This window comes from Anopheles cruzii, chromosome 3 (genome assembly GCF_943734635.1).
Source record: "Anopheles cruzii chromosome 3, idAnoCruzAS_RS32_06, whole genome shotgun sequence".
Classification (NCBI taxonomy): domain Eukaryota; kingdom Metazoa; phylum Arthropoda; class Insecta; order Diptera; family Culicidae; genus Anopheles; species Anopheles cruzii.
Genome location: NC_069145.1, coordinates 18,800,447 through 18,826,880, shown reverse-complemented (window position 1 = coordinate 18,826,880; position 26,434 = coordinate 18,800,447). Strand labels below are relative to the sequence as shown.

Below are 26,434 nucleotides of genomic sequence, written 5' to 3'. Positions count from 1 at the left end.
TGTTATCCATGGAACCATCTCTCGCTCCTACATGCGGTTTTTACTATAAACCATTCACCGACGGACTCGGCGTCGCCCATCCCTTCGCGACGAGTAACAAGCTGCACGCCAGACGCCGTCCGGGATTTCCCCGAGGCATAGCTGGAAACACAAGCTTACAGATTCCTGTACAAAACAATCTTAGCAGAGAATAAACCAGCATAATTCCAAGCATGGCACCAAGCATTTATTTCTTCGTGATCACTCCCAGTATTATATGAATCCGGATGTTCGGGAAATAACGTGAATTAGTGTGGCTTTTTCGTAAATTCTACATCTATCGCCTTCATAATCCTGTTCGCCGTAATGGTCATCTCTTTCATCAGCTCTGTTTGGCTAGCAATGATCCTGGATGTGCGGTCCTGGTGCCGGACGATTGGCCTTTTGTCACTTTGTTCAATCCCATCTTCCTGGTACAGCAACAATATCTAAAAAAAGCGAAAAGATTATTCAGAAATCAACTTACCTCTCCGATTTCTATTTTCTCGGGCCAAAAACACGAATGTAAACAAGTTTGACATTTCTCTTACTAGTTGTTTCTGTTGCTGTAATATTTCAGACCTGCCACACGGCACGAAACAGATTTGACACCAAGTTACATGTTGCGCGTAACAGTTTCGTGCCGTGTGGCACCACAGATAGACTTTTCTCTTCGGAACACCACATAAATAGTTATTTTTAATTTAATTACATCAAATCAGTGTACGCACCGCACAATCCACATATCACACAATCTGTATACGAGATGCAAAATAGGTTCACATAACTAGAAACAAATCAATGTCATTGCAACATGGTTTTTATAGGTATGTTTAGCCCAACTACTTATGGAATGTTGGTTAACCGAGTTGATGGAAAATGAAATCGATTTGATAACGCTTCTAGCATCATTACTCAATTATGCATAACATTACACTGGTGTGATGATTGGGCTCATAAAATAAGTTGGTCATCAACTTCAATTGAAATGAACGTTTCCTGGAAAATTCCATGACAAAATTGTCGATTATTTCAACACATTTCTCATCCAATCGTATGTTGTGACCCACATTGGTCTGCTCTTGACATATTCCTGTGGTATTTCGAGAAAATCAACTAATCATAATATGCTCTATTGGTTCTGTAAACCGTACGCTTCTTGGAACACAAAGCACATCTAGTGACCGGGGCGGTTGTAAAGGATAAATGTTCTGAAACCGGCCAGGTTACTGGTGACAGCGGAAACAACAGCACTCTCCTCCAATGGTGTCCTTTCATGCTGTTTATGTGACATTTATGTATCGGCTCGGCTTCGCTCGCGTGCCCCGATGGAAAGATTGCGTTTTGTGTGTGAGCATAGCTGAGTTCTAAAGTTCCCAGAAGTAACGCTCGTGTACGTAACTCCACCGTACTTACGTCAGACGTGCGTCAGGCCGAGTCGATTTAAATAGACTTGTTGAACGCTTTGTTCATAAACTTGTGTCAAGGAAAAGAGTTTGTTCGGCGTGAATGTGATTCATTTCAGCATTTCCCTCAACAAACCCTCATCGTACGCTCCCCAATGTCGTTGGACCAACGATCCAATTTGTTCCCTCAGATTATCGAGCGGTTCGATTTAACTGTCAGCAAGGGATGCGAGGATCTGGCCGGTGCCACCGGCAGTCGAAATGTGTCGACGGCAGACGGCAGGAACGTTCTAAGCTCTACCTCTCCATGCCGGTTCCGGTTCCGGGTCGAGCGCTGGTCGACGCACTCGTCGGCCAGTCACGTGTAATGCGTTCAACAAGTAAGACAAAGCGTCGAAATGTCTCCCGTCCTTTGCTCCCTGCCCTACCCTCATCGACAATGCCCCGACAGCGAGCGGGAGGCCTGCGAGCCGCAGGCAAAACGTTCCATTGAAAGTGTATGTCACACTTTTCGCACTCCGGCCGTATCCTGCAGGTTGGCTTGCTGAAAGTGCCGCCACTTGGTGAGCTTCCCGGGTCCCTTTTCCAGCGAGAGTTCAGCGGGACGAGAAGTTTTCCAACATCTGCACCACAGACCGGGACCGGGTGTTGCGGAAAAAAGTGCGCCTTTCAACAGCGTAAAACTAAAAAGGCGGCCACGAATTGGGAGATAGACGGAGATAGAGGACAAAAAAAAGGGCCAAAGTTTGCGAGGAGTTTGAACACATTGCTGACGAAGCGCGACAACGCGCGATTGCGTTGCGCCACGTGACGAAACCATCGAATTGCCACACGTTTACCGATTGACGGCAATCCTTTCGAAAGATTGTTCGGTTGAGTTTTGCCGTGAACTTTATTTGAAGTTGATTAATTATTCAGTTAATTATTCCACCGGCAAGTATGTAAAGGAACTGCCAGCTGTTGCCTCTTCGTTGTCGAGATATCTGCTTTATTCTTTACTCCGCGGCAAATGTTTCTGTTTTCTGTTTTTAATGCTCATGGAAAGATCAAAACAAACGTAGCGTTCGGTCCAGATAAGTTTAACATTCCCCAGAATCCGAACATTTGAGGAATTCTTTGAAAATACTTTAAAAAATGTTCATCATGAGACAGAAGTCCAGCAGTCAGAAGGTTGACGATTTTATTGGCGTGCCAAGGGTTCGAATGTAAAAAAAATAGATTAAGACTAATACAAAATTGTTCGAAATAGTTAGTTGTGACTTTGGACGCGAAATTAAGACTGACGGCTCGTTATGCTGATGCACTTTTCTATGCACTCATTATGCACTTTTTTAAACGTTTAGGGCACATTTCACTTTTGCACATTTCGGGTGTTTAACTAACTTATTATGTATAAGAATAGTAGGGATCATCCTTTAAAACCAACTAAACTGGGTTTTAAAGAATGATTTAAAAGACCTGTAAGTCTACATGTGTCTTTAAGATTGTAGAATTGTTAAGTAGCCAAAAACTTTCGTTCGACTGTGCGAAATGGCGAACGTTCTGTGACTGCCTTTGAAGGTCTTGAAAAGACTGTTTATGTTAGATTTGTACTACCCCAGAATTGCAATAATAGAAGGTCCAACAGAGTTGAAAGCAAAAGCTTACAATGGGATGAATTAGTTTCTTACAAGTTCCACATCTCAGAAAGGCTTCAAATATCACTAATTGCTAGATGGCAAGGCGATATTCTACTGAATTCTTCATTGCATCAGCTACTAGATTATTTCGCAACCGTTAATTTCGACGAACGTTGCAACGGTTCCATTTGAATCCTCTGGCACTGCCCTCTAAGCGGCTGTGGCCAGAGAAACACAAAGCACCAAGGAAAGCTCCAGCGGTTCTCCGGATCGCAGCTTTCCTTGGTGGCCGCCGACGACTACGCCGCCCTCGCAGTCCGTGGCGGCTGCTTCGACAACGCACTTCGAGCATCGTAAACAGCTGATGCCGGCGAATGAACACCACCGGCTCGACGACGGAAACCCACGTGGCACACGATGCTTGCTGCGGCACGAGTCGGCGCATTTTCCGAGCGCCCGTTTCCCACGAGGACCGAGACCGGAACCGTTGCCCCATCGTCCTTACTCTCTGGTCCTGGTCCTGATGCTGAACTCCACCTTCTCGTGACAGGCGCGGGCCAATCGCTGCCGTTTGTGGCGTTGACCGACGCACCATCTCGCTTTTTCGCGGGCTTCGGGCGCCTCGGAGCCGTGTTTCATTCCCCAAACAGGGTTTCCATTCATTTAGCCGCCGGCGTGCGTAACCGGCGTGGCGATGAACCCTTTGCCGCGTGTGGCGTGGGGCGGTCAGGTTCATTCACCAGGGAACCGCGTGCGCCCGTGGGTCATGCGCTGCGTGCCACTGTTCAGTTCCGTTCAGTTCGTGGCCGCGGCTCAACCGGTCTGGTTCGGTTTTTTCGGTATTCGTCGCTCTCAGAACCTCCTTGTTGGTCGCTCGATATCTCGGCCCAATACTCTGTGGTTCGGTGTGTGCGCGAGGGGCGGGATAGTGCGTGCGTGCGTGAGTGAGGTGTGCACGCGTGTATTTTTATACATTACCGATTGTTCGACGACGGATTGAGCGTCTACCGGTGCCGCGGTCTGACACACGCGCGCCCGGTGTTTGTGCTCCTTCCCAGTGTGTGTGTGCGTGTTTGTGTGTGTGAGCGCTCCTCTAACTCCCCGTCGCCTGCCGGATGGGCCGCCCACTGATGGACACAGGTTTTCGTTTCCTCGGCAACAGCCCCCGGAGCGCACGGAATTTGACAGCTCCGTTGAAACAAGATCATGTTCGATATGGAGAGCCGCTGACTCGTCATCTTGCACCCGGCAGGCCGGCCCCGGGGCCCGCGGGTCCAATGCAAGGCTTGGCCGTCGAGGCTAATCGTCGTGCCGAGGACTCCGAGCCAGCCGCGAAGATTGCTGACGGTGCGCCTTCAGAACAGGCGATCGCGCGCGCGCGCGCTCGCGAGGAACCGGCCGCGGGTTGACGTCTCGTGAGACCGTTAGGAGAACCGCCGTCGCCGGCGTCACTGGCGTCAACCCCCCCTCCGTGTCTTCGGTGATCGTGGCCAAAATTAGACGATAACGAATGCGCGCATCTGTGCATTCCTACCCTTTTGACAGTGTAACCTACCCCCGTCTCGAGGTTGGATTCCGGTGTCTCGTCTGGGACGTCGTGGGACAGATCGGCACCGAAGACAGATCAGTGACCATGTGGTGTGCACCTGAACACCTGAGCGCCGAACACAAAATATTAGATCAGCAATCGTCCGATAAAACGATGACGTGATATGCAAACCCGTGCGGTCGATCCGGGCGGCCATCGTTACAGAATGGTTCGCAAATATTTGCTCTTCTCTGGGCGCTGGTGGTGATTTGGATTTCGTGATCGAGAGTGACGCAATGCAGTTGGTTTGCTTTTTTCGCTGTCTCGGGCCGATTTGGACCTGAGAGGTGGTTTGATCTGTTTGGAACTTTCTTCTTCTTCTTGGTCTGCATCACAGACAATGTTAATCTCTGTTGCTTTCTGTAACAGTGTTAACCCTTTTTACATTATGTCATATCTTAGAGGTTCCAAGGGCGCTCCAAGAGTTTTGATCGCCTAGTCTAATAGCGGGACAGAGCAGAGAGTCCCAGCTAAGGGCCCGTCGTCTGATATCGTTCTTCGGCTTATCGTTTCTTCCTCACTTCCTGTACCTGCAGAAGTCGTTGTAGTGTTTTTCTTTTTTGTATTTATGCGTGACCGTGTTTGCGTTTGATAGTGTGGATAGTTCTCTGGTGCAGTATAGTTAGTGCAGTGCGTCACCTGCGGACGAGGGCGACGCAAAGGGTGTGTCACGGTGTGCCTTTCGCCACGGACCCTCCAGAGCCAGCGTGAGCAGCGACGAGCATCCGGCGGGGAACAGTAGGAACGCCGCCACGGCAATGGCGGCCGTAAGGTGTTGGGTGGCAGTGCAGCTATGGCTATTGCTGGTCGCGCGGGCCTCTAGCGCGGATCAAGCGCAGCAACCGGCGCCGCTCCTGGTCGAGGTAAGTGAAGAAACGCACGCGGAACACAAATAACTCCGCCCAACTCCGTGCCCTCGGTGCGACACTTTAGGAGAGCAAACAGCAGCAGCAGCAGCAGCAGCAGCAGCGGTGGCAGCAGGTTATCGAGGCCGCCATGCTGTTGACTTATCGAGCACTTACTATGCCGAGGCTTCGAGTGCTTCCTCAAGAACTTGGAGAGCCATGTTAAGTAATGGTGGCACCGATGGCCCAGTGCTTCGCCTGGCCCAATGGGCTTGAGCAAAGGTGGAAAGTTTATCTACTTCCCGCATCCGGACGAGCTCGTCTTATCCACCCGTCATCCGAAAGACACTGGCAGAGCCTTAGTTGGGAACCCTTCAGAAGCAACAATGTGTTCACATTGTGTGCCGTGAAGTACCACGATCGCTGATCCAGTTTGCTGGTTCCACCTGGTGGGGTACGGGGACACTCTCCTCTCAACCCAGGGTCGTGTGATCTTGATTAAAAAATTCCGAACAGATTGTACCGGCGCATAGCGCAGGTGACGCGCTGCCCGCTCTGATAAGCGAGAGTGCTCAGAAACCCGAGCGGCCTCGGGTCTTGGTCTTGTGCACCGGTACGCATGGTGCACCTGGCCGCGTGCACATGATGTCAGCGGCTGGACTTGGACCGCATATCGCGCCCGTGATAAGGAGCGATCCCGTGGTAGCTCGGTGTTGGTAGATAAGGCAGGGTTCTTTGCTCGACACCGCACACACACCGAGCGCGTCTTCCAGGCCAATGGTTACATGTGCTATTTAGGGATTCCGTGGGTTGGATTTTGAGTTGGGCTTTGACGGAATACCGGACGCCGGAATGCCGTCCAGCTGATATCACAGCGCGGGTCTAGATTACGATCTGGATTAGGGCTATTTAAAAACTTGAGCTGGCACGAGTTATCGAAGGGAGTCTCACATTTCAATCTGGTCCGGGCGAATCAGATCAGACTTCCGGACCCGTGTGTAATTTGGCCCAGGTCTTCATGTGCGACTATGTCTGCGTTTAGGACACTACAGCACTTCAGCCAACTTCGCTGCTTTTATGGTCCATGGGTATGCGAAATCTTCACTTCTTCGCCGGTAGAACCGGTACGCCCGGAGTTTTGGTGATTGACGATGCAGAACGCAGTGCCAATGTGTAAATGAGTGTTTTACTTTTCGGCCATCCGTTAGTGCGGCAATTCTTGCGGTCTCCGCTGCTCCGGGGCTCGGTTTTATTGTTGCAACGTCAGGCCTTCGTCCGGACTTTCTTCACGATCCGGAGGTGCTTCCCATTTATTGTTGCTTTTATTTTTTGCTAAAAATAAAAACCACACTCGAACCAGACTTGGCCGCCTGGCCGCGGTATAGGTATTCGCCGGTCCGAGAACCTGTTTTCAATTAACACAGACACGCACACACACACACACGCTCCGGGGATCGTGCAGACTTCAGACAGTCTATCTGGGCTGCTCCATCTTCACGGATTTGTTCTTCGGGCCTTGAGCCAACGGACTGCTGGGGTTGGTGCCATTTGACCATTTGATCGCTTCGTACGATTGGCGTGATTCATTTGCATCGCATCACAGCGTGCGGTTTGTGGCGCACGGAAAAGAAACGAAGAAAAGTAAGAAAGCTAGGGAGAGAGAGAGAAAGAGTTCCAGAGATTCTGGAAGGATAAGACTTCTTCGGAGACAGTCCATCTTCATTAGCTCTGTGGCCTCGCTCGGAGAGCCGCCCTGTGGTCCAGCTTCTGGGCTTCCATGTCGATATCTGGACATCAAATCTTGCTGTCCAGGGCAGCCGATAGAAGCAACAAATTGGAAAGTGACAGCAGCTCACCAGCCTACTCTGACCCAGCCTCCGGTTTCGAGTATGCGCCTGCGGTTTCGTTTCGGCCGAAAGACATCGGTCTGCGACGCAGCGCTCCAATGTCTTGCGGTGCACGCATGTCCGAGATATGTCCGGGCAGACACGAAGGAGCTCACGCGGAGCTCCGTTCACGGTCACCGCCATAAAAGGCGCGCCACGCAATCCAATGACCCCGTAAACACGGTACCAGTGGCGACCTGCAGTCCGGTGAGCTCAGAAAAACGCCCCCCGAACGCCGATTTATGCTCCGAATATGGGGCTGTCGAATAAGGCGCCAAATGCTGATGATGCGGTAGATTTTTGGTTTTCGGTGAACCCGGCAACATCACTCGGGTTGCTCGTATTCGGATCGGCCACTTACATGTTAGCTCGCCGTTTTCGCTTCCCTCGGGCGGCCGCGGCGGCGTCGATGCGCGGTGTCTTTCATTTCATTTCACCTTCCGGAACCGTAACGGATCGGCTAATTATCATATCAGCGCGAGCGGGCCGCCCGGGTTTGAAGTAGACCCGAACCCCTTGGCAACTCTCGGTGTCTTGTGCCGGGACTCGGAATCAATTTGCTCGATTTCGTCCGCTGAAGTGGCGCCCGCCGCCAAGTGACAGTGGCTTCGCGTCAGATTGGTGTTATTTGGCCCGAGGCACTGGGTGTCTGGCAGGCGTTGAAGTTCCTAATTGGCGTAACCAAGGGTTGTGTAGGTCAAGTGTGCACCACATGAAACAATACAGTTTTGGACGTTTAGGAGAGAGAATGAAGTAGCTTTAGTTGGGATAGTGATCATAGTTGTGTTACAGTAAAAGACATGAAGGTGTAAGGACCAATACTCAGGGATATGAAGTGCATATCTGATACTGCCAACTAATTGTACAATGATCTGAGTAATACCAGGCGCTTTTCGGGGATCTCTGGCGAATGTGTACAGGGAATTGATGGCTTATTATCATCACTTCAAACAAATCCCTACGATACGGGGAAACCGGTGAAGTTATTGTACTGCGCGCTGCGAGTGGGTTAACAAATTGAAGTACTCTCTTCAAATGCTGTCACACTTCTCCAGAAACCGATGAATCAAACTCTTATCTCGCACGACACGCGGTTCTACATTTGGAGTATCTGGAAGCGGTGTCAGCCTTGTTTCACGCGAAACAATGCGTACGTTGTTCAGAGTTGCCCCATAGTTGCCAGATGTCACCGATGATGCTGGTGCTGGGTTAGCATTCGTTTTTTCCACGAAAGCCACGAACACACACACGCAACCTTATTTGTGATGATGACGAACATTTTATCTGCTACCGAATACGACGCTAATCTTCGGCCGATTGGTGGACTTTCCGAACTATTTGTAAACTGATATGGGGGCCCATGTGCGCGGGTGTACGCCGACGGTCTCAGCTCTCCGTGTGGAATGCCCGAATGGTGGCCACAAATCCTAATTTGTCGGCCGGGAGTTGAGTCAGGCGACGAATTTGTTGCGCTCTTCAATCGAGAGTTTTCGTGCAGTCGATTACACTTTCTGGGGGACTGTCGATCCGTCAACTCGAGCGCAAGTGTCGAGACCCGTCTAGGGTCTAGGGCTCGAAGAACTGCCCCAGTTTCCCAGGGCACACAAAAATAAACATCGATTGTATAAACAGCGCAGCGCAGCGGGGGGAACAGAAACGAAATTCCATAAACATGAAGTGAATGCTTAAGAGAGATATCTGAAGCACTTCGGCGTTCGGCGTGGAGTTCAGCGATTGATTGCGAGAAAACTTGGGGCCAGAAAACGGAGCTGGGGAGATGGCCACGACGACCTGTCGGCACGATTATGTCACGGGAAGCCGTTGAGCAAATTGATCAACCTTCCCCCCAACCTCGGGACTCACAGATTAGCGTCGCAGATGTGGCAAGAAAGTGAAATTTTATAATGCATCCAATTGGCGACACACTGGAGCGTGATCGACGCGGCTACGGTTTCGCGGTGTGGTTTGTTTTTCTTTAATTTGTCCACATATTTAGCACCCTAAGAACTACAGCAGGTTTAAAGTCACAGAATACGAAGCCGATTTCGCAGGCTTCGTTCCGCCCAAAGATGGTTCGAGTAACCGTCGATGGTCTGCTGAATTTTTGACAGCATAGACTTTTGTGGACGTATTCTGTTGCTTAAAAAAGAGTAAGAAAGGTAAGGTACGAATATTTTACTGCAAATCAAAGAGGACAGTGGCTGGAGCAATTCCTGGACACTACATTGGCATTCCTTGACATTGAAGTCATGCTTTAGAAGCGAACCGTTCGCAAAAGTGCCGCACAATTTCGTGTCTTTCTTTTCGCGCCTTAAAGATGCTATCTGCCCGGTGGCCGGTGGGCTGATGATTAATTCTACCGGCCATAATCTCTCGGCTACAGCGCGACCAACCTGTTTCCCACCTCTTCGGGTGCCGGTTTTGGGTTTCTTCGCGCCACAAGGCGGTGTTGTGCAAAGTCGGTGAAATTAGGGGATTGGCTTAGGGGCCGACACGAATGCCTAGGGGTCGCGGCAATAATTAACATCTCATCGTTCACACGTTCGGTAATTTATGAAACAATCCGCTGATCCGCTTAAGGAAAGCTGAGTCGGCGGTTGGTGGCGAACCGGCTCGGGCCACTTGGCTTCGATTTTAGTGTAAAAGCGTCGAACTGTCCCAATCTGATGGTCGTAAAATTGGTCGAATCGAATCGGTCAAATCATTTTGTTAGCATATTTATCGCTTGCGTTTGACATTTATTTGTTTAAAATACGGGCGATGCCATGATGGGGGATAACTCTATTTGGGCAGCACGCTTACTATCAGATTTGCTATCTCGTTCGCCTTTTTTAAATTTTTGCAAAAGAAACCCCCATTAGCTACGTCCGGTGAGTCCAAAGCTAAAGAAGAGTCTAAGATTGCTCCTAAAACTGCGCCCGAATCCTACTGGATTTTCGGTTGAAACAAGGGGCCCCATCAACAGGATACCGGACGCATAGCCACAGAATCCTTCAGGAACACCGTAGCAGCCCGTAGCTTACGTTGCTGCTTGCCAATAATTCTTTCCGGCCCGCCATGAAGGCCCGCATGAATTATTCAGCAAATAATTAGTTTTTTATTTCGTCTCTAATTTTTCCTAATTTTCCCGGCCACGACGGGCCGAACTGGCTGGACGGTAGAAACTCAAATCCGCTTGATGGACGGATGAAGAATTTTTTTATAATCGCTCCACAAATTACGCGCCACCCGGTGGGTTGTCCTGCGGAGTTTCGGACCAAAAAACCGGGACCGGATTCATAAAAGATTTTATTTTCACGCTCGCTTGCCGACCGGCCAACGTCGGGGGTGGATTACCACCGTTACCGCACCTTGCACTCTGTCTAACACAGGTGCCGACGTTTATGGTTCGTTGATTAATTTAGTTTTTCCACTTTTCTTCTCATCGGCCTAGCCAGCTCGGGACTTTCCGTGTGCCAACCGGGACTGTAGCCAACCTATTTAAGACCTCAGCGTGCGAAGGGATATGGTTGTGCAGTGCAGTAAATCTTGAAGTATTTGCTCTGGTCTAGTACAGCGAAAACTCGCGAACAATCTCGGAGAAGATCGCTTGTATGATGCAACCTGCAATCCTGACGTGACTGGAGTTTCCAGCCGTGTCCCGATCGCCGTAATCCTGATTTACAGCCCTACATAGGTCGCAGGGCTGTGGGACACAGGGCTGGATAACGTTGGTGCTGTCCGCCCGGAAAAGACATCCACGTTAACAGTGGATTTGGATGCTTGTCCGGGGAAAGCACATTTTTAACTGATTCGCTTCCTACAGCCTCTCCCCTTCTGGCGCACGGACGCGGAGGTCACAATTTATTAATCCATTTCCCCGAGCAAACAACCCGCCAGCCAGCCATCACTCATTCGGCAACCCGTTTCGATCAGGGGCTTTAATTCGAATTTACGACCAACAACAACGCCTCTCGACGCGCTGCGCGGCCACGCGTGGCGATGCAACAGGAACACGAGACACGTGGAGTGGAGCCGAGTGGAAGATGCGTTCTAATGTTGTCACCCGCCCGGCACCGGTGTGGACCGATGCCGGGAGCGATGTTAATTTATTCGCCTAATAACGATAAATTAAGTGACGCAATTAGGCGCAATTTGGAGATGGTAACTTTTTTCTCGCTATTGCTGCGCTGCTTGATTCGCGTCCCGGGAGCGTCCGTTGGCCGTTGGAATGATTATTGTTAAAGATTTTATTTTATAGAGAGTAAATATCCCTTTCCTCTAGCTTTCTTTTCTATTGTTTTGGACCATTTTCATTCTCTCCCCAAGCTGTGCCGAGATTTACTGACCAAGAAAACAACCAATCATTTCTTCAACTTAGTTGGTGGAATTTGATCTAATGAGACAGCAGATAATACACTCCAAATTAACGCTTCATTTTATGAAGGAAAAAATGAAATCCTATCATACGTTTAATAACGCACATCGAGATTAACTTTACCCCCCGTTTAGCGGGCTGCTGTCGTGGAACTGACAAACGGAATCCCGTGCGCTGGATGAACATTCGACACCACCCCTTTGGCTGTCTCATTTCACCGTACCATTAATCATCCCAGCCCGACGCCGTTGGCATCGTTTTCACGTCACATAATTGCACCCACTCGGTGGCTTAAGGTGATAGATGAATCCGCCTTCCGGTAGCCGACCGCCGGCTGCCGGGATTAGTGCCGTGAGTTTTGCTGAAGTTGATGATGTTGCCCTCGGAACGTGCGCTGATTGTTTCCAGTGTCGAGCGTGATGGGCAGCTGTGGTCTCCATGCTGCGGTGTGGTGCCTGGTTGGGGGCCGCAGGAGCAAGAATGCTGCTCCTGCTTGACCTGCCGGCTCTCGACGTGCTGAGGTGTGGAATCAATTAATTTTCTGGTTTCGGATCAGTGATAAAATAGATTATCGTGCTCGGCGAAAGCCTCGTCCCGAGGAGTCCCCTCGGTTCTGGAGCCTGAACCTGAAGGCCCAGGGCTTGCTCGAAACTGAGGATCTGTTCGATATTGATAGTCCAAATCGTGTGCTAAGTTATTGCCACGAGCAGACCCCCGATTGAATGACATTGGCGGCCGATAGATGTTAATCGACCGTTTTCGATCTGTTGCCGGCACTTTACATTGTCGATAAGTGCCTCGAATTGACCGGGCGAAGTAACGATTATTTTTGGGGGAAAAAGTCCGTAACCTAGTTCGTGTTCTGGTTCTGCCGCATGGGGAGGGCTGCTCAAAACGCTCCACTCTAGTGCGACCAGTTGACCGAAGGTCAATTAGATCGTTATCGTCATTATTGGCCCATGTTTATCGGGCCGTTTAAGTGGCACATAAAAATTAATTTTTCAATCAAAATTCAATGGACTGCGATGCGATGCCACCGTTCTGTTGCTCTTCATTGGTGCCACTCGATGCGGGCTCGGTTATGGCTTGTAGTTGACGCATTTGACAGAGGTTCCGAACAACTAATCTCGCGCGAAGGGCCCACACGAAGCGTTTTGCTGTAGCGACATTCGATTGGTTCTACTTTTCGTTCCCTTTTTCTTCACGGAGACGTTTGCAGATTGGAGCTGCATGAGCTCAGAAGCGATTAGAAGGGTTCACGGGTTTGATTTGGAACGTACCGTTATTATGCAAAAGGAGCGTTTTTCTACGGACCCTGATCGTGACGATCACGACCACCGGCCGCTCCCCAGTAAAGCGGAGGCCTCATGTGTTCAGGCTCAAATCCAGCCACATCAATCATTGACGGATCTACCTCGCCGGTTTTCGATCAAAACGCTTATGCAGTCCGGCGCCGGCTCGGGGCGTGATGAAATGGTTCTTTTCTATGCAAATATAATGCACCGTAACATTGCGTCGCCGTCTGGCCGTCGTGCAGCGGATTAGCATTCTCCGGCGTGGCTCGGCGGACTGAGAGGGGCCGGATCGTCCACAGGGCAACCGGTTTGCGTCGAGTCGACGAAAGTGAACCGCAAGACGAAACGAAAGCTCGTGCACGGCCGCGTTTGGCCACAATCGATTAATTCCGCGGCCTGACATTTACAAGACAATACAATTTCGCGCGAGATGTGCGCGGTTCGCTTATGGACGGTTCACGGGATGACTCACGGCTTACGCAAGACCACCAGGCCAGACCAGGCCAGGCCGGGTGATGCGCTGCAGTCGATGCAGCAACGCTTGGTGCTCGGTTCCGTTCAGTTCGGGGCGTTCGTGGCGTCAGCAGAACGATAAACTTAATGATGATAATTTCGGTTGGCCTGCGGCTGGCTTGCGGGAGGGTCTCCGACTCTCCAAAAAAGGCGAACGACGGCAACCGCCAATCAACCGAACCACCATGATTCCTGGCCGCTAAAAGTCACTTAGCCGTGCGCAATGCTTTCGTTTGCTTCGTGTGCTTTTAACGCCCCGCGAAGAGTAAATACCTATTTACTTATGGTGTGTCGGGAGAGATCATGCTGAGCTTCGGCTGAATGGGGAACACGTACTTGGCGTCTCACGGCGAACAAGAACCGGAGTTTAAATGTTCCGATTTTTTTTGGTTTGCAATGCCTTTCTTTTGCATTTTTGCAATTGAATCTGCAATTGAACTTTTGCAATTCATTGAACATAAATTGAAACATAAATTAGTTTAAATAGTTTGAACAAAATAAACATCTCGGAATGCAGAAAAGTTTATAAATAATTAAAATAACGTAATAGTAATAGGAACACAGTGCTTAGATTCCCGGCCATAATGTTTCTTTTAGCATGCTTAACATGGGTCTCGGTCTCGTATGTTTGGATTAGTTTCGTAATCACTGTGATTGATCTGCATTGTGTTAGTCAAGAATTTCCTGATCCGCTTCCGGTTGAGTTCCGTGTTGCCATTCTAAACTGACAAACGCCAAAGTCGTGTCAAAGGTCGTCCCATCGTCGATATTTCTTCGCCGACGACGGCGCTGTTTTCCTTGCCAACCCGCCACCCCGTGGCCGCCATCTTACGCATTCTGTGGCCACTGTCTGGGGCAACATGAAACGCGCCGACCGCGATGTTATTTCAGCTGCCAGCCAGCAACGGGCAAATGGCAGCTAGCCGAGCCGAACACGAAAAGTGCAGCAAAAAACACCCGATTGATCACAGCAGCAGACGGCGGCCGTGCAACAACACGTTGCTACGTACGCACATCCCGCGGGTTGCCAATGTATTGGCCAGCATTGGCTGAGCAGCATCTAATCCTTCGCGAAGACGGGAGCTTCGGGAGTCGCGATTGTTCATTTGTTTATTGGTACGCAAACCACCGACCGACCGTCTATGCTCCGGTCTATGGTGTCGGTGAACAAACACGTGGTGACCATCGGCACCAGAACGTGCCCGATCGGTGCCGTGCCATGCCGTGGCCGTGACAGGAGAAAATATTGATTTAAGAGGGCTGCAGTGCTGGCCCCAGACGCCGGCATTTCCCGAGATGACCTAATGGCTAAATTCGGGTTCGGTTCGGGAAAATTCGCATCCATCCGTCTGTCGGGATGCAATGTTTACTCCCGATACTCCCGCCGGCGACCGGAAGGAAAATCGGTGAAGGTGAAAATGTGAATTTCGCCAATCGGCCGGCAGCAGATGGACCGGTGCTGGATGCCGCAGTTTTGCGAAAATAATTTTATCGCCTCAGCCACTAAACACCGGATTGTTTAGGTGATAACTTCATCGTTTTTTTCAACGAATTTAAATTGAACAGCAGTTAAAAAAACATTTTTTATGGTACTATCATTAGTGCGAGAGAGATTATGGCGCCCACCCGGGAACCCGATGACACCGTATCGTCGTTACACATGTTTCTCTATTTTTAATGGCCATCGCTTTACGGGAGCCGCCGTAAAATCTCCGACATCTCCGCGGTCCGCGATGATCGTCTTTTGACGCATTTTTTGTGATGATGTCACGAAGCTGTCGGCGTCGGTTCTTTTCGGTTTTTTGTGGCTAACATTTTCGTGTTCCGCTTGTTGCATGAAGTGATTAGCGTATTTTCGCCGGCTGTCCATCATAAAAAATTGGTGACGCTTATGTCTACGCGACGTGAACCATATTGTCCGGCTGTTGGGCTGTCGATACATTTTTCATGTGGCTACAAATGCAATGGCGGTCACACAGCAGGCGATGCTTACTTTTCGTACAGTTTTATTAGTAGTGACCAAGGTGAAACACCAGGCAGTGAGTATCGTCCTTTTGGGCGGTCGATCCAGTATGTAACAAACTCAAACTTAGTCTTCAGCAGTGTCACTTAGCACCGTTAAGGTGTTGGCACCACTCTGTCGGCGATCATCCACCAAACACCAGGCATCTCCATCGGCGACCCCGGACTTGCGTAGATCTTGACGTTATACCGGACACACACCGGAACGTGTGAACAACGTTGCATTTGCTGGGTGTTTTTCGTTTCCCGCAGCGGTCCAAATATCGGCGAGTGTTACCGTAAACAAACCTTTGCTACCCATCAACGGCCGGATTAGTAGTCCGCGGGAGGCCAGAGATTTTTCGCAATCAAAGTGCCCGAAAACACTCAACAGGATCGCCGTGTTGATCATGTTTTGCCTCACTGTGGCACGTGCAGTGTTTGGATAGAACTAATGAGATATTTCGTTGACACCGAAATTTGTTAGTTTTTGGGGGCACTGCCAAGAAGATGGATTGAAATGTTGAATGTAGCACCCGTCAGTAGCGAAAGATTGCGAAAGACCCCTCGGGCCGGCTACGGGGGGTGATCTGCTTTATAGCGGCCACCGGCCGCGGAAACGGTGTAAGCATTTCATAAATACAAGCATTCCAGAACATCAGTCTGGGCTCGCAATGTTATTGTTATTATATTTTTACGTTTTTTTCCCCTTGCGCTTCTGGTGCCCGTCAGGTCGACAGCGTCCGCGCCGGGAGTTGTTTGTTTGCGATTGAAGGAAAAATCCGGGAAAATCCTCTATTTTCACCGCCTGCTTGAGTCACAGGCGCTTGCAACAGTCTCGACTCACGCACGGGGACTGCAAATTTGCTGTGCAGCGAACGTACGCGCCAGGCAGGACCACCAACCACCATCATCATCATCATCATGGGCCTTTCTTTTATTGCCGGCACTGCGTCGAAGTTGGTGCCGATGCTCGGAAGGCAGCATATTTATAGCGCAGCTTGTAAACACAGTGCGATCCGTCAAAAAAATATTTCAACCAGTGGGCCAGTGGGATTCGTGTTGCGCGCGCCCGCTTGTGACAATATGCCATCGCGCATCGTGAGCGTGCGTGCGTCTTCGTGCTTCGTAAATGTCCACCCGACGACAAAAGGGTGACGCTGAGCACAGCCGCCTGTCGGTGAGGCTGATCTTTTGCAACGTTCCGTGTTGTTGCCGGCACGCCAAATGAAGTCGCGCTCTCTCGCGCTCCCGGCATGTGGTTGACTTGTTTTAATTTATGCTGCGTCAGGAAGCGGCTTTCCTTATCCCGTTCTCGGCCCCCTCGTTGCAACGGCCTACATATATTCTTGCGGTTTGCTGAGCCGAGCCGAGCGTGAGAGTGAAATATTGGTTCACTTTAACTTTTTTGTGCGCTTTGGCACAACGGAATGCACCCGCGTACGGCCGCCAACATCTGGGGACACTGAAAATTGGGACACAATTAATTTTGTTGTTGCCTCTGTGACAGGGCGTGTGAATCATTTGTGGCAAGTGACACATGGCTAGAAGGAACAAAAAGAGAGTCATTAAGTGCTGGTGCCTAAACCGCTTCAAATGAAACCATAAAATATTGGGTATAATTACTCAATTACGCAACATCCGTGCCAATAAGTTCTAAAGATCCCTAGTGTGCCCGTTAATTAGGTGCCCGTTGCCAGAACGGGCTGTGTGTGTCTTTTTTTAATTTGCTGCACGGAGCACAAAAGACAGACCGGACCGAACATGCGTGTACGGCGTGTTCTACAAGTGCCTCACATTCACATTCTCGTTCCGCAGCCGATTCCCAACTACTTATGCTACGCCGGCATAACGTTCGTCAACCGCGACCTTACGCCGTTTCTGTTTCATTTTTTGTGTGGCTATGCTCGAAACAGCAAAAGTAATCGGAAAAAGTGGCTACTAACAAGCCGAATGGTAAAGTGTCACTTAAACAGACAGAGAACCGTGTAGTTGCAATAATGTAACTCCTAATCATGTGTTGTAATTTGTTCAATTAACATTATAATCATTTGTTAACGATCGACTGAGAGTTGGGAGATTTTAGGAACATTCACAGAACGGTTTCGTCATTTGTTGCGATATTTGCTTATGTCCACTCGTTGGCAAGCCGGATTTAAATACAAATTGACACAAGTTGGGCTACCCGTTGGGCAAACATCGAACCGAATCCCGGAACGTGGGTTAGTGTTTGAAAACATTAATAAATTTATGATCGACGATCGTGTTTGTACAGACTCTTTGTTGGCCACGTGATGTCATATGTTGTCAAAATTATCACCACCGGGCCACAACACGCCACTTTTTGAATGACTGTGAGGGAGTTATGAATTGCGGTGCCATGCTCTAAACGTGGTTCCTCCGGTGGGACCGACAGTCTGACAGTCTGCAACAGTGTTGTCCGCGCCGCGTCGCGACACGGCACACGTTCCGTTCTCCACCTGAACCGCCCCGACCCACGATTCGGTGCGGAAAAGGGATGAATGGCGTGGACGAAAAACAGCGAACGGAGCGAAGCGCCAAGAAGCACACAAAAGAATTATGTTTAATCAGCGCGTTTATGCGAGACCACATCGCGGGGCGCTTGGCTCTAATGCTTGGCTGACGGGGCCAATGTTTTCTGCTTGTTTCTGGTTTCTTCTGCACCTCTCTCGGCTTTGGCTTCAGGGGGCATTTTGTGATTTTGAATTTTTGCGCCACTCATTTTACGAAGTTTTGCATTCGATGGTCCGCCGGCGGATTTTTAGAACTGAAAAACATATACACACACACACGAGGTCCACACCCCACCACGAGCCACAGTGGTTGGCCTTGAACATGGGCCCACACTTTCAACCGAAGACAGAGCGCGCGGGGTGAAGCAGCATATCGGACGATTCATTAGCCGCGTACGCAACCCAAGAGGGGTGCACGGGTCCTCAGCGCTGCACTTGTGGCGAGGAATGTGTGACTTCTTCCTTCCTTTCCCGTCGGCAAACTCTTGCCAGTTCGTTAGCCGTCGCCGCCGTCGTCGCGGTCACCACCGTCGCACGTCAACGCGCGACACATGATGATGGATTGTTGATGCGCGTTGCGAGCGGTTCGTCGTGGGTGCAATGCAACTGCACTTGTGTGTGGTGTGTATGATGCACTTTAATGCAGACAGCCGGCCTCGAACGACCGCAGTGTCTTTCTCTCGCTCGCCGGGGCCTAGCGATCGTGGCAAAGAAGCGTCTTCGAGTGAGCAGTGAGCGGCGCAGACGAAGCACTGACAAAAGATTTGCACGCAAAAACCTATCAACCACCCGGGAGATGGGTTCTACAGTGCGATGCGGAATTGCGGGTCCTGCTAAAAATATTTTCCTAGTCATTAGAAAAATATTTTCCTGTTCGTAAATGGCTTAAAAATGTTTGATGATTGATCTTTAGCTCCTAAGCGATACCACCAATACTAGCATTTCGATCATTTCGAGCATTCGAGGTGCATCTTTAACATCAAAAATGCCCGAAAGGAATCGACGAATGCGAAATTGCATCTACCGAGAAGATAATGGATTTCTTTTCCGCCCAACCTAATATGAGAAATTTGGATTAAAATAACATTGTTCTTCTTTTCGGTAGCCAACCGGTGACTGACTGTAGCTCCGGGCTGGAAAAAGTGTGTCCTCTTCTGCCAGCGAGACACGAAGAGGAGGGAGGATCCACATTGTAGCCGGCAGACGGGCGACAGAAACGAAGAGCATGCATCTCAGGGCCGTGACTAACGAAGCGCGCCAAAAGGAGTAACAAGCCAGGGGGCGCGAAAAAAACATCCCCACAACAACCTCGAAATCTCCCGTCCCGTGAAGGATATTGGGAGGTTTTGCAACGCAGACCCGACTCGGAGAACGAAAACAAAAAAAAAAGAAACATCCGAGACACAACATGAGAAACCATAAGCATCCTCAATCACTTTCTTGATATCTGTGTCACAGTCTCCCGGTGGCCCCGCTTCCTGGAGAGTGCCTTTTCCGGGCTGTTTTGTCGCCGACCGCGTCGTCGTCTTGGTTGTTGTGGCTGGCCTCGCCTGTCGTGCGGTTAAATAATTCGTGCCGTGGAACTGTGGAGCGTGCGGGAAAGTGCGCGATGGGCAATTGCCTTTATTATGATACGGGCCGGCCGGCCAGCATAGCGGGGGTGCGCACACGTGGGCGAACGATGGTTTACGATTATGTCTGTGTGTGTGTGTACTGTACGAAGGTGCCTGGAGTCTCTGGAGTGGTCGCGGTCGCGCGGACCCTTGAGAGGCGCACCGTTTGGAACCGGTTTCCGTGGTCAGATTGCGCAGCCGTAGCGCTGAGGATGAATTTGCTTGGATGCATTTTAATGCGGTGGCCACTGGAAAGGGTCACGTTTCGTTTCATAACGTTTTTTTCAAATTTTAATGTCAATGTCACTTTCGGAGTATTTCGAAGTATCATTTTGTTGCCAAAAACGCGTGTCAGTCATCGTTTTTCTAATAACATTTATATTAGCATGCAAACGCTTTAGTAGCCCGTAATGAATGGTTATGCTTCGGACATTAGAACCACTTAAGGCCTATAATCGGCCCATTTGTATGCTCGACACCTTGCGGGTTGTCCGGCTGGCTGTGGGTTGTTTTCGGAGACACCGGAATATTTATTAATCACTGCATCCTCTTCGTTTCGAATGTGAAACAAATGTCAATGGCGTAGCCATGGTAATGGACTGCAAATTATAAGACATCTAAATCAAGCATTTTGGCGACCACTTAAAATGCCACTTACCTGATGGCCTATCAACGCGACTTCGGGCATTCAGTGGGATGATAAATAATGAAGACCCCAACCCAGGCAGTTCTACACAAAATAATCAAAGCATGGCTCACTTCGACCGACTCACCAAAGCTCACAATCGCGTTCGTCGTTTGTGGATGCTTAAAGTCATTCAAAGTGTCACAGTGTTTTGCCACGGCTCCGTTCAGAAAGGTCGCACGGAGTCAAAACAAATGCACGATCGCCGGACGAAGAAAGGACGCGCGGTTCGGGGCGCAGCAACACGCAGCACCGGAGCACTCAGCTCAGACTTTCGTCTCAGCACCCGTCGCTGTCCACACCCTCCGGTCTGATCCTGGCGATCCTGACCGGGGTCGTCCGTCGGTTCGCGTGATCACTAATCGTGCGCTGCGCGTACGAAAAACGGGTTTTCTTCGACGCCTTTCGCGCGCGCGCGGCCAAGGCTTAATTTCTTCCTCGCCACCTACATCCGTGCACGCGGCCGCGTTTGCTGGAGGACCATCTCGCTCTCGCTCTTGCTCGATCGCGCGGGGCAGACAGGACCGTGGCTGGCGATAGTATTTTTAGACACCGTCTTTCGAAATGTTGTGAAACAGTCGCTGGTCTGCCGCGGCCGGCCGAGAGTGACTAATGTTGTAGCAGTCCGCGGCGCTGTCGGGGTGGAGAGATGTTTAAGAACATGCCCGGCGTTGCGGTCGTCCGTTCGCGCACATTCTTCGCCGTTTGGGGATGTTTGTTTTATGTACGCCAGCGCTGCAGGCGCTAGAAATGGGTTTCGATTCGGGTACCATTTTATTTCGCCTGCTGCCGGCCGAACATCATTTTCATGTTCCGTCTTTCCATTTCAGCTCGACACCCGGGTGCGGGTTAATAAATCATCGAAATCGTGGTATTCCCGCCATTCTGTGGCGTGTCTCAATTGGCAAAACCCACGAAGAGAAAAGTGCGCGATCTCGGGCTTCGGTGCCACGGCGTGAGATCGTTTCAATTAGGCAGTGGCAGTTTCAGCAACCCGCGCGCGTTCACGACATTTCTGGCCCCGGGCAGTGTGTGTCGTCATTTTGCAGTGTTCCATCAACCGGGAAGTCGCGCGGGACATTATTGTTGAATTGTATCACGTTTCGGCGGTAGTGCACGAACCGAACCGAGGGGTGTCGTCATTTCGCGCGTCCATTCTATGCTGCGTTCTGGGGCCGTATATGTTGCCAGTGGCGCGGTTGGCTTGTTTGAAAAGATATATTGATTTACTTTTCCGCGCGACTCGTGACAATTACACGCGATCATCACGAGGATCTCCTAGTTGGGGTTTAGAGAATGTCTGGAGCCTTGCAAGATTGATCAACCTTTGAGTTAGCGTGTAGACCCTGTGTCTTTCGCAAATCCCCAATCTCTCATTAGCACGAGGCACGATTCAGCACGTCCATTTCCAGTCACCCGACCTGTCAAACTTCTTCATTTTATCAGCCGGTAATCAGCCTGACTGACCATCACTTTATGGGACGCGTTTTAACGAGTTTTGAATTGAACCGTAATGAGTTTTTCATTCGCCTCGATCGACGGCGAGCTCGTAAATTGCAATCACGCCGAGCCGTTTCGTGTCTTGGCTGCGAGTCTTGGCGAGCGTATCGCAAATTTATGCTTTTATGTCATTCACTTAGTCGTTTTCGATTCGTGTCAAACGGACGCGCGAATGATTGCAGGCAGCGTTACTACTTTCAACACGCTAGCATTTACGATCGTCGCTCAATTGATGAGTCCCTAATGGGTCTGTCCTATGACCATCGCAAAGGGGCACAGCGAGTCGCAATAAACACATACTTCAAACGTTTCACATTCGCGCACAACATTACGAGATGGTTGGCATGGCTCTTTCCCGGGAAGAAAACGGAAGCCCAAAACAAAGCTCCGCAGCATAAGCTCGTATTCCATCAATCTCACTTAATGAGCGACGCTGGGTGGGGTCGTCCGGAACACCACGTCTCGAGGGCGACGACGACGACGATAGCGTCCGATGATGGATACTTAGGGATGCAGTTGATGATGCGTGAAAACACGTACACGTGGCCCCAGCTCCCGAAGGGTGAGTGGGGGCTCCGCGAGTAAATTTATATGTAAAAGACCTCCCGCCCCGGGACCGCCCAATTATGGGGTGGTCGGGGGTGTCCGTCACCGTTATCAAATTCTGGCGCCATCGTCACGAGCCACCCCCCGGAGTAAATTGAGAGAGGTCATCCGCGGTGCGGTGCTGCCCCAAAATTCATCTGTCGACCAAATTGGTTGCCCAAGAACGCGGTGCGCGGACCACGCGACTTCTTGGCGCGTGGTGACAGATTCAGCCACACCTACGGTGCCTGAACCTGGCGTGCCACAGTGTCCGCCGGCGTGGCCCAACCGTTCCGGAAGTTTGGTCACGTTTCTCTTGTTAAGCTCTTAAGCTTACCTTTTGGGCCCGGGCGCCCCACGGGACGGGGTTGGCACCCACCAACAAAAAAATGCCATTCTCAAGTGCTCAAGTCACTGCAAACCGTCCATCGGCCCCGGAACAGCCGGTCTCGTTCGTGGGGTCTGTCTTCGGTTGACACTGGTGATCGAAAGTATTCGGACAGCAGTCACTCCGGTGGCAGGACTCTACCACAACTCTTGAGTCGTACAAATTCTGCCTCAAATCGATTGAATGTTCAGATTTTTGTTATTCTTTTTTTAGGGAATGGAATACCCAATGGACTTCTTCTTAAGTGATTAATGTCTGTTGCTTACTGTAACGTTTTGTTTTTACCTAATAATAAGTTTTCCCTGCCAAACATTAAACTTTCCGGATGAATTCCGAGTCAAAAATATGCTGACTGCTGTGCTATGCTGACTGACTATGCCCCTCCCGTGTACTGAAACTTTCGCCCCTGGCGGTCCGCGTGTGGGCCTGGGTATGAGAGGCCATCATTATTCACAGATTGTAGACCGCGCCGGGTGTGATAGGATATCGTAAAGACTTTCAAAGAGATTGCGAGCCCACGGTGGCCCGCGCGAAACCCGGCGGAATGTTTATGCCGGTGAAATGCCAACGAAGACGAAAAATTGGCCCACCGAACATGCTTTACAATAACAATGCATTATGCATACGATCGATCGGTTAACTGGCGATGTTCGAAGCCTCTTCTGGGCCTCCCTTCGCGCTCCGAAATCGCCCACTCGAAGAAGTGATGCCAAAAACTGGGTTGAAACGCGAGCTAATGAAGAAAAGTTACCCCAAAGGTCTCAAGTTTTATCGTTCAGCCATTGAGGGGCCCACTGTTTCGGGGGCCCATCTCGAAGTTCGCTTCTGCAAACCACATGGCAGGCGAGGACACGGACCAGCAATGCGCGAACTGGAACGCGCGACAGAACGGCGCTGGTGGTGCTGTGGTGTAATAATAATTTTTTATTCCCGAACAACTTGAAGGCTTACGGTTCGCGGTCCCATCACGGGCGGGTGGTAGAGTTGCATGGGATGAAAAATTATGCTCTAAGCCCCGTCCCCGTGACGGCGCGAGCATTATTTCGTCATTGTTTATTGGCTGCACGAGAAGTGCATCGTTAGCCGGAAAAGAACGGGGCGATCGCTTAATACACTACGCGTCGTGTTGGGGTCTGCCGATGCGCACCCTCAGTACGACTGCGTCTGGCAGTGTCGGTAGATGATCGTTTAGATGAGAGTTATAATGTGGTGAGGCCCATTTTGAGCGTGAAGCACTTATGAAAAATGTAAAGAGCCCGTGACCGTTGGGCGTCGTTTGGGGCGCGCTAAGCACTTGAGTGAAGATTATTCACGCGTCGCCACTAATGATGGCTTTGGACTTGGGGCGGGAATTTTACTTCCTAGATTTATTGCATAACTTCATATTCGGAGTATGGTTGTAGTTCGCTGGCAATAGAACACAGTTTCCAAACGGTTATTGGTTGGAAGGAATAAACTATTTTTGATTATCTTTTATGTTTCTATGTTTTTCTTCAGTGTGTGAAGGAACATTCTCCATTTCTTTCTTAGGAGATAGAAGAATGTAAATGAGTCGTTAAATTTTAAACACATAAGAAGCCCATTGAAATGATATTTTGGAATGACCATGTATCTGCATCGCATTTAGGCAAATTTGTTATGCTGACTATAGGTCTGTTTACTTACGACAATATATGAGTGTTCTACAAAAAAACACAATTTCTAGTGGTTATCCCAAGGCTTAAAACGTCTACTGCAGCGCATGGAGACGCACGGTGATCGATGGCATTACCCGGCCACTATTCTTGAGAAGAACCAACAAACCATATCCAAACACACTCATTGCTAACAGTTCAAGCGCAACGCTTTGTGTCTGAGAATTGCCAAATATTGTACGATTTGTTCAGCGTGAAGAACGCGACCCGAACTAAGTCAACATCAGGGCACCGCGAACTGGACAGTGCTCCCGGCCGTGATCCCGACCCGGTGGTGACACTATAATACACCGTAATCTATCGTTTTCCCCCCACGTCAAACTGTGTCTGAAGTGTGTCTCCGAAACTCCGAGCTCCGAAATATCTTTCTTCTCCGTTCTCCGCTGGCTGACGGTGTCAATGAATATTTAACGGCTTCGCTGTTGACACGAAGCGTCATCCGTCGTGGAGATTTTATTTGCAATCCGTGTCACCAGAGGTCGGCCCGATACTCGGGTGTACTTCCCCGCCTTCTGGCAGGGGGCCGGTCGTTGAGTGTCGTTAAGTTGCCGGATTGAATTTCCGGATGCGAATCGATCGCACAGCAAATATGATCCGCACGACCTTAATGAGGAGCTGCTAGGTGGGCAGTGTCCCCCTCCGGCGGGTGTCCAGTCCCAGGAGAGTGCAAATTATTATGAACAGAGCACAGGAAAAACGGCACGTCACGTCAAAGGCCGGTATCGGTAAACATGATCCCGCGCCCCGCCGTTGTCCGCCGATTTTACGGCCAATCAATATGGTGATGACATTAACTTTGCCATTAACCTGAACGAGTCGGGTTCACGCCGGTCCGGCTCTGCTCGGTAAACATCTTCGATCCCCTCGAGTGGCACGGTGCTGAAGTGTCGACTTTTTTGACGATGACCGAAGACGGTCCGGCACGTCGATTGGGGGCCGATGTCGCGAACTCTCGAGCCGCGAGTCGAGCGATCCTAATTAGTGCGACCAACCGTTAACCGTTCACCGCATTCCGGCGGCTTCCGTCGTGCGCGGTCTTGGCTTGGCACATGTCGTGGTCGGTCAATCGGACCCGTCGGAGGACGTTCCGTGGTTGGGCAAATATTGACCGATGCGTTATTTACCGCCGGCGAGCTGATGTCGGACTGAGCGCATTCGGACTATCTGCCGCGTTGCAGTACCGTCGAGGCTGCGTGACGAACGACCTGTGAGCTATAGCGTGGTGCACGAAGGATGGGAATGAGCCGGAGGCGTTATCTGGACGTGCGAAAGCAACGAGAGATACTCGCGAATCACCTCACGAGTACAGGCGCTGTAAAGTGACAGTATCTTTCACCTTCCTTTTATTAACGACTCTGCGACGACAGAGCGATGGCGCTTCGCGGTGATTGCATCAGCTGCTTGCGGTCGTTTTCGCCGGTTCCGCGGGCACCGCTTTGTTGGTGATTCCAGTTGACGGTTCGAGGGTGGTTCGAAAAGTTGTTCTGTTTTATGGCATTGAATTCGTAATCATATTCCAATTTCTTAACCCTATTTGAAAGTATCAATTGGGGATTCATTTGATCAACCTAGATTATAAACCAGGTCACTTCGGTCATTTTGATTTGACAGCTCAAGGCTGCTCAATATCATACCGGACATCTTGCTAGTAGTCCGTTTATTATCTACTATTCATTGACTGTAAACGTCACTCAGTGAATGGTTATGATTTGTCAGTTCGTCTTCATGGTTCATAGATGGTCTTCTGTATGCTTTTTCTTTCCTTTTGTTTCGAAGACTTTTCGTCGACCGATCAAGATCACCGTCTTCGTGCTCTCCAGCTTTATTCAATCATCAGCTATAGTGGTCGAAACACTTTTTCACCAACTCCCGAAGTACCGAAGACACTTCCCATCGTCAATGTCTTC

The 26,434-nt window shown here is 50.1% G+C and overlaps 1 protein-coding gene across 1 annotated transcript in view; it reads left to right on the top strand.

The window, feature by feature from the left end:
• Positions 1-5,389: 5,389 nt before the first annotated feature.
• The window catches only part of LOC128269986 (basement membrane-specific heparan sulfate proteoglycan core protein), an 84,434-nt gene continuing 63,389 nt past the window's right edge, over positions 5,390-26,434 (top strand). The window contains exon 1 of the mRNA XM_053007390.1: positions 5,390-5,494. Coding sequence (XP_052863350.1) covers positions 5,390-5,494 — 105 coding nt within the window. The remainder of the gene's footprint in view (positions 5,495-26,434) is intronic.